The sequence below is a fragment of the Amblyraja radiata genome, chromosome X (assembly GCF_010909765.2).
Source record: "Amblyraja radiata isolate CabotCenter1 chromosome X, sAmbRad1.1.pri, whole genome shotgun sequence".
Lineage (NCBI taxonomy): Eukaryota > Metazoa > Chordata > Chondrichthyes > Rajiformes > Rajidae > Amblyraja > Amblyraja radiata.
The window spans coordinates 9,821,258-9,830,418 of NC_045999.1; the positions used below are offsets into that span (position 1 = coordinate 9,821,258).

General features: G+C 47.1%; 1 protein-coding gene across 1 annotated transcript in view; it reads left to right on the plus strand.

Annotated features, from left to right (window-relative positions):
* The window catches only part of LOC116968185 (sorting nexin-27-like), a 118,894-nt gene extending 112,266 nt beyond the window's left edge, over nt 1–6,628 (plus strand). The window contains exons 12-13 of the mRNA XM_033014828.1: nt 595–645; nt 4,847–6,628. Coding sequence (XP_032870719.1) covers nt 595–645; nt 4,847–4,897 — 102 coding nt within the window. The 3' untranslated portion in view covers nt 4,898–6,628. The remainder of the gene's footprint in view (nt 1–594; nt 646–4,846) is intronic.
* Nucleotides 6,629–9,161: the final 2,533 nt, after the last annotated feature.

The following is a 9,161-nucleotide window of genomic DNA, read 5'->3' on the forward strand; positions in this document are numbered from 1 at the left end:
TGGTATCCATTTTAGATGAAATACTCCTTGGTCTATGATGGCACAGTGGTGCAGTGGTGCAGCGGTACAGTTGCTGCTGCCTTAGCACCAGAGACCCAGGTTCGATCCTTACTACAGTTGCTGTCTGTACAGAGTTTGTACATTCACTCTGTGGCCGTGTGGGTTTTCTCTGGGTGCTCCGGTTTCCTCCCACACTCCCAAAGACGTGCAGGTTTGTCGGTTAATTGGCGATTGTAAATTGTGGCTAGTGTGTAGGATGGGAAAGTGGGATAACATAGAACTAGTGAAGGTGTGATCGATGTGTGGCATGGACTCCCTGGGCCGAAGGGCCTGTTTCCATGCACTATCTCCAAATGACAACGGTTCAGATGAGGTGGCGGCTTTTGGAAGCTACAGAAAAACAACTGTTTCTTCAATGAAACACTTGCAGTGTGAATGGAATGGAGTCTTTGAGTGGAACTGGTCGCGGTTCCTGATCCACAATGCTTTCGCTGCATGTCAACAGTATCCTAATGCCGCAAACTCCTCACTCCGCACCCGTGACGTGAGATCAATGATTACTAATCAATGCTGGTCTTTCCTCCGTTCCCACAGATGGAAGAAGCTGGCCACAATGAAGATAACGGGAACAGCTCCAGTGGCATGGTACGGACATGGGGGAAGGAGGAGTGTGTAGAGATACTGTGACCTTGCCGGTGAGGCTGCAATGAAGCTGCATTTCAGTTGTCCCTTTACAGATTTGCCCCTTGGGCAAAATAGAAAATAGGTGCAGGAGTAGGCCATTCTGCCCTTCGAGCCTGCACCACCATTCAATATGATCATGGCTGATCATCCAACTCAGTATCCTGTACCTGCCTTCTCTCCATACCCCCTGATCCCTTTAGCCACAAGGGCCACATCTAACTCCCACTTAAATCTAGCCAATGAACTGGCCTCAACTACCTTCTGTGGCAGAGAATTCCAGAGATTCACCACTCTCTGTGTGAAAAATGTTTTCCTCATCTCGGTCCTAAAAGATTTCCCCCTTATCCTTAAACTGTGACCCCTTGTTCTGGACTTCCCCAACATCGGGAACAATCTTCCTGCATCTAGCCTGTCCAACCCCTTAAGAATGTTTTAGCCCTTTGTCTAGTTCCCAGTGATTGCAGCAGGGCCAGTGTGTATCCATTATCAATAACCCATGAGTTTGAAGAAGGGTTTCGGCCCGAAACGTTGCCTATCTCCTTTGCTGCTGCTGCACCCGCTGAGTTTCTCCAGCATTTTTGTGTACCATGAGGCTAACGTTTGTGGCAGGCAAGTTACTGGAGAGTATTCGGAGGGATAAGATGTATGCGTTTGAATCGACGTGGATTGTTTAGGGATCGTCAGCTTGGTTGTGAATGTGAGAGATCGTATCTTTTGCGAATCTGTGATTATTGAAGAAGTAACCAAAATGGTTGACGTTGTCTACATAAATAAGTTATTTGATATGGAAGAGTGTGGTAGGCTGATCTGGAAGGTTACGTCGCTTGGGATCCAGGGAGAGCTAGCTGACTGGATAGAGAGTTTAAGAAGGAACTGCAGATGCTGGAAAATCGAAGGTAGACAAAAATGCTGGAGAAACTCAGCGGGGTGCAGCAGCATCTATGGAGCGAAGGAAATAGGCAACGTTTCGGGCCGAAACCCTTGGGTTTCGGCCCGAAACGTTGCCTATTTCCTTCGCTCCATAGATGCTGCTGCACCCCGCTGAGTTTCTCCAGCATTTTTGACTGGATAGAGAATTGGCTTCATAGAAGGAAGCAGAGGGTGATGGTGGGAAGGTTGTGTCTTGGACTGGAGGCCACTGACCAGCGGTGGGCCATACGGCTCCAAAGCTGTTTGAGGTTTACATCAATGATTTGGAGAAGTGTGTAGAAGGCATGACAAGAGAGTTTCAGATGGCACTCAAGTGTGTGGGATTGTAGATGGTGGGGGTGCTTATCAAACATTGCAGCAGGATCTTGATCAGCTGGGCAAGTGGGCGGAAGGATGGTTGATGGAGTTTAATGCTGATAAGTACGAGGTGTTACATGTTGGGATGTCAAACTGGGGCAGGATCTTCATAGTGATCGATGTGTGGCATGGACTCCCTGGGCCGAAGGGCCTGTTTCTATCTCCAAATGACAAAGGTTCAGATGAGGTGGCGGCTTATACAGAAAAATAACTGTTTCTTCAATTAAACACCTGCAGTGTGAATGGAATGGAGTCTTTGAGTGGAACTGGTCGCGGTTCCTGATCCATTGGGGATTGTTGAAGAGCAGAGGGATCTAGGAATGCAAGTTCTGTCACAGGCGGAGTGGGTGGTCAAGGAGGATTTCAGTAGCTTGGCCTTCATTAGTATTATCTACATATATATATATTTGATATAACTATAAAAGTTATATAACTTGCTATATATAACCCCACTGAATAACTCGGAGCCTCATCTTCCCCACTATTCTGGACAAAATAAAATATGCGTATCAGAGGTTATGGGGAGTAGGCAAGAGAATATAGTTCGGAGGGAGAGATAGATCAGCCGAGATTGAATGGCGGAGTAGACTTGATGGGCCGAATGGCCTAATTCTATTCCTATTCCTTATGACCTTAATTCAAGTTATTTCGGTTTAAACACCTGGCAGTCCCTCCCCTGGCCAGGATGAAAGCCGCCATCATGTGTAAGGTGCAGCCTGTCTCCAGACTGCGATGTCGGGCTGAGAGTTATCAATAAGCTGTGACACGAACCGATCGTGTGGCTGTAGTGGTTTAGTGAAACGTCTGTGGAATTCTCTTCCTCGGGGCGGTGGAGGCCGGTTCTCTGGATAGTTTCAAGAGAGAGCTAGATAAGGCTCTTAAAGGTAGCAGAGTCTGGGGATATGGGGAGAAGGCAGGCACGGGGTACTGATTGGGGATGATCAGCCATGATCACATTGAATGGCAGTGCTGGCACGAAGGGCCGAATGGCCTACTCCTGCACCTATTGTCTATCACACTGCCATCGTATGTTGCAGATGTCGAGGTGATTGTGGATACGGTGAGCTGCTGGGAGGAGTAACGGGTGGTAGATCTGTCATTATCATGCTTTCTTGTACTTGATGGTGAAAGTCATTTAAGTGACTTAAATTTCACAGCGACGAGCTTGCATTGTCCACACGACCCACTTGTCCTGATTGTGTCGGCCTTGTTCTGACCGCTATCCCAGCTGCCCTCTCTCGTTCCATTAACTGATGGGAAATTTCGAGGCACAATCAAGGGCTTCAATCGTACAAATTGCCGAATGTTCTTTAGCAAGGCAGCAATTGCTTTTGAGAGGAGAGCAGTTCAAAGGAGACGTGTGGGGCGAGTATTTTTTACACAGAGCTTCGTGAGTGCCTGGAACATGCTGCCAGGGCTGGTGCTGGAAGCTGATGCAATTGTGCCATTCAAGAGGCTTTCAGCTAGAGACATAGACAGCATGGAATGGAGGAATATGGATCGCGTGCAGGCAGAGATTAGTATATCTTGAGATAGATAGATTCTGAACAAGGGACTCGACCCAAAACGTCATCCATTCCTTGTCTCCACAGTTGGTGCCTGTCCCGCTGAGATACTCGAGCATTCTGTGTCTATCTTAGATTCTTGATTAGCACGGGTGTCATAGAAACATAGAAAATAGGTGCAGGAGGAGGCCATTCGGCCCTTTCGAGCCATTCATTGTGATCATGGCTGATCGTCCCCTATCAATAACCCGTGCCTGCCTTCTCCCCATATCCCTTGACTCCACTAGCCCCTAGAGCTCTCTCTAACTCTCTTAAGTCCGTCGGGGGTTATGTGGAGAAGATAAGAGAATGGGGTTAGGAGGGATAGATCAGCTATGATTCAATGGCAGAGTAGACTGGATGACCTATCATTTATGATCATGTTCGGCACAGACGTTGTGGGCCGAAGGGCCTGTTCCTGTGGGTTACTGTTCTAGTCGCACCTCATTGCCCATTCCCTGATTGGCTGCATGAACAAGTAACCTTTCCTTCATCCTGGTCAGATACAACCCGTCAGCGGCAGACATTCCCGGTTTGCCCAACGCAATTCCCATCCCTCTCCGTCATCTCCCCCGCTGGCCCGCCAGTGATGTCTGTGGACTGGCACTCAGCTGTGAGGAGACAGTATAAACTCTCCAAGTAGTTCTGGTGAAGTTTCTTTCTTTGTTTAGAATCAAAACATGTGAACCTTAAATATTCAGTGCAGTTTCCGTCTGTCCTAGATTTGCAATCTATTTTAACTCTCGCTAGCCTGTGTTTGGTGTATCCAGAATCACTTCTGATCCAATGGGCGGGGGGGAACGACACACAATGAATGGTGCAGCTGCAGGTTCAATCCTCACCCCCGGCACTGCCTGCACGTTCTCCCTTAACCTGGATGTCCCCAGGGTGCTCTGGTTTCCTCCCACATCCCTACGGCATGAGCGATGGCAGCTTCACTATTGCCCCTTGTGTACGGGCTAGTGATGGAATCTGGGGGAAGTGACGAGAATGTGGGATCAGTGTAAATGGGTGGTTGATGGATAGTGTGGACTTGGTGGGCCGAAGGGCCTCTTTCCCTGCTGCATGGCAATATAAAACTTGCATTAGCTGAAGGACAATACTTGTTGTTGAACCTGTGTGTGTGTGGTGGGTTTGTGAGGACTTGGTGTTGTTGAGTGGCTTGGATCTTTATGGGGATGCTGGTGTAACCACAGCTTGTGAACCTTGTAGAGGAGGTGTTGGTGATTTTGCCCTGCAGCACAGCACTGGGAGCAGTAGCTGCAGGAACATTTGCCATGCCCCCCCCCCCCCCTCACTCTAACCTGCACCTTCTCTGCTCCTCCTTTCAGAACATCTTCCACGCAGCAGCAAGAAGAGGAAACCGAGGCTTGCTGTCCTGATGGGAGACCTCATTCTCTGTAGCATCTCAGCACCTTAGCATGAAAACCGAAGCAATTGGACCTTGGACATTGGGAGATAGGGAGGCATGCAATGGCCCAAACCTTTCCTCAATGTAGCTGTGACATCAGAACAATCTTCAAGTAGTCCATTCATCATTTCATCCCATCCTTCACTGTTCTAAAGTTGCCACTCATAGACCCCTCTGTGAGTGATCAAGGAGTATATTGGACTGCAGGACACTGGGATGCCATCTTCCTCACAAGGGACAACTGTAGCACTTGGCCAACAGAGTACGGGGTGCCAGTTGGTGAAGGTGTGAACACTAAACCAGCCAGAATCCAACTCCAACCTAATGAATATGTCAACAGTGTAAGGTACTGGTTTAAATGCTGAGGCAGAATCCCTTGAGAGAGTTTCAATCTGCAAATGGCTGGGTGATGCCTGCACGATGCCTTGGTCAACTGTGTCCAAACACCAGTTCACCTTGACCGTCTCTCAACTCAAGAATATCGGTCGCGAGTCGATGTTCCTGTCCACGCCTGACTCTGGGGTAATCTACAGCCTGCCACTGGATGCTGTCCTGCATGCAGTGTGTGTGCAGTATTGCATTTTGATAAGTTGCAACGGGGTGGGGGGAAGGGGCATTTTTCCTTAAACTTTACCAGACAATGTTTAATTTCGTATTGTTTTGTACATCGAGCTGTGGATCGCTGCCAATGCAACGAACTCTCCCACTGAGAAGTATTTCATCCAGAGTTGTGTGCCGTGGTATCCAGTGACTCTTGGTGGTGATGGCTCCAGACTACGGTGGAATTGGCCATGTTGGCTCTCTGTGTTGTTGTTAGGGGAAGGGGGAGAAACATTCAGTGTTTAGTAGGAGAACAGATTAGTAATTAACCCATTTTGTGTCTGCAATATTTCCCTTCTCGTTGTCGGGGAGCAAGACTGAATCCAAAAGCATCCACTACAAGTTGTTGAAGACTTGGCTGGGGAACCGGCCTGTACGTTATATATGAAAGTATTTCCAGTGCTTTTTGTTGCATATTGTTTCTGAAATAAAGAGTTACTTAACCTCGACATGCTGCTTAACCACACAGTTATTCAGACCCTGTGTTTATAGGTTAGTCAGTCGCCAGTGGAGAATGTGCAGTTTGTGTTCCTCACCGGCGATTATGTTCATCCCGCTGAGTAGTTCACCACCTTTCGGGAGTCCGGAGCAAGGAACCAGTTGGGTGAGTGCCTGAGGAACAGTTTATGCCAATTCCCCTTTGCCGTGCCTGTGTCGTGACTGTGTCAAGATTCACCAGGTTCAGACGGGGCGAGAGACTGGCTCTGTGATATGTTCAGGCTTTCAGTTTTCATGATCTGTTTTACACAGTGCAGTCTTTGTATTATTTGAAGGACTAGTGGGTCAGTTTAAAATCAACCTCATCAAACTTCCTGAACTCGTGACAGGACTGATGTCTGAAGTGTTGCACCCGGATCCAGAAGTCCTACCTAGTAACTGAGAGACTGTGCATTGTGTTCTTGTGTGGGCCAATATACGGGCCAAAGATGTGAAGCCACACTACAGCTTGTCAGAGGCCGACTGTGGGAAGAAGCAATTGTTTGTAAAAAAAAAACTCTAGTCTTCTCAAAATTACCATGTAATTTCTTGAAAGCATCAGTGTTAAAGCTGCAATGTAATTATTTATAGATCCATAATTAAAGGTGGCGACTGGTTTGTGTAACACGCTGTCATTGTGTCCGTTTACTCCAAACACTGGATAACATGTTCATTCCACAGCCCACAAGGTGCGAAGCTGTCAACATGTGACATCGCTGCCTTGGGCTGGGACAAGACGGGTCACTGAGTGGTCAATTGCATTTGGTCTCAGACAATGAATTTTGGTGACGTCTCTGTGGCAGTCTTAGTTTCAGTTTTAGATACAGTACAGAAACCGGGCCGAATGGCCTTATGATCATGTTCATCCGAGTCCCCGCACACTAACACTATCTGACTGCACAACCAAGGACAATTTACAATTTTTAACTAAACTAATGAGCCTACAAACCTGTACGTCTTTGGAGTGCTGAAGGAAACCTGAGCAGCTGGACATAACCCATGCAGGTCACGGGGAGAAGGTACAAACTCTACAGACAGCACCCGTGGTCACGATCCATCCTGGGTCGCTGCTGCCATCCCAGTCTCAATTGCTCCAGAATCACCAAAATCAAAAGAAAAGCCGAGGAATCTCAGGAGGTCAGGAAGCAATAATTGTAAAAATTCAGGAACAAAGAACTGCAGATGCTGGTTTATACCACAGATGGACAAAGTGCTGGAGTAACCCACCGGGTCAGGCAGCATCTCCAGAGATAAAGGGTAGGTGACGTTTCGGGTCGGGACCCTTATTCAGACTGAAAGTAAAAGGGGAACTAATCGGTCGGCAACAGGTTCCCTGGTCGGCCAATTGTTGGTGAGGTGAGGTGTGATCCCAAGAGAGATACAATGTGGTGAACGGTACAACTGGTTAAATGACTAGGGTGGAGGAAGGGATGTTAGTAGAACACCAGGCTGGAAGCTGTACAAGCTAAATATCAGATGCTGTTCCTCCAATTAGCAATGGAGGAAGCCCAGTACAGAAAGATCAGTGTGGGAAGGGGAGTTAAAATGGTTAGCAACCAGGAGATGCTGCATGACCGGCTGAGTTACTCCTGCACTGTGTTTACCTTTAGCATTAAGACAATAGGTGCAGGAGTAGGCCCTTCGGCCCTTTGAGCCAGCACCGCCATTCAATGTGACCATGGCTGATCATCCCCAATCAGTACCCCGTTCCTGTCTTCTCCCCATATCCCCTGACTCCGCTATCTTTAAGAGCCCTATCTAGCTCTCTCTTGAAAGCATCCAGAGAACCGGCCTCCACCGCCCTCTGAGGCAGAGAATTCCACAGACTCACCACTCTCTGTGAGAAAAAGTGTTTTCTCATCTCCGTTCTAAATGGCTTACCCCTCATTCTTAAACTGGTTCTGGACTCCCCCAACATCGGGAACATGTTTCCTGCCTCTAGGGTGTCCAAACCCTTAACAATCTTATATGTTTCAATGAGATATCCTCTCATCCTTCTAAACTCCAGAGTGTACAAGCCCAGTCGCTCCATTCTCTCAGCATATGACAGTCCCGCCATCCTGGGAATTATCCTTGTAAACCTACGCTGCACTCCTTCAATAGTAAGAATGTCCTTCCTCAAATTAGGGGACCAAAACTGCACTCAATATTCCAGGTATTACAATACATAAGTTGTTCCTTTGAAAGACCAGTGAAGATTATTCCGCCACAGAGCAGATCAACACCCACTTACTTTCTCCCGTTTTCTTTTACCTACCACATTGAAATAAAGAGTAAAATATAAATTAATTGTAAATGAGTCTGCAAACTATATTATGGGTACCTGACTTGACCCCACTGTTGTCTGCTGTGCCTTCAGTCGTTGAGGTTGTCGGCTCTGGAGTTTTCGTTCTATCCTGTTCCCCGACACTTCATCTTCTATTCCTTTAGGTGGATGTCCACTTGCTATTTGTCAACGGCAGTGCCGCTGTTCGGGCTATTCTTCGCAACCCACGTGATTCTGTACCCGAGTCTTTTGCTGCCATTTGTTGCAGACAAATATGTTTTTAAGGAAGATACACAAAAATGCTGGAGAAACTCAGCGGGTGCAGCAGCATCTATGGAGCGAAGGAAATAGGTAACGTTTGGGTTTCGGCCCGAAACGTCGCCTATTTCCTTCGCTCCATAGATGCTGCTGCACCCGCTGAGTTTCTCCAGCATTTTTGTGTGCCTTCGATTTTCCAGCATCTGCAGTTCCTTCTTGAACACAAATGTTTTTAAGGAAGCTCCTTTCTGAATTCATGTCTATAAATTAATAATTTTGTTCCTTATTTTAAAAAAATTGCAATGTGGTTTCCCTGCCTTGCTCTTCCATTTGAATCGCTGCTCATTTAGTTCAGTTTAGGTCGAGATGCTTCATCAGGGAATGACTGATCATGTTGGAACAGAAACAATTGTTGCTGTTGCAATAAAACCACAGAAGTGGTAAAATGATTATGTTCATGCATTTGTCTAACATGAGGCCTTGATTACAAATATGAACCATTCTAAATTGAACGTGCTTGTTCTATATGCCAGCAAGCAGAAATATCCCTGCATCTATCCCACAAGATTTAAGATTCAATTCATTCTTGCAAGTCCACGCTGACCAGCAATCGTGTGTTCACACTCGTTCTGTC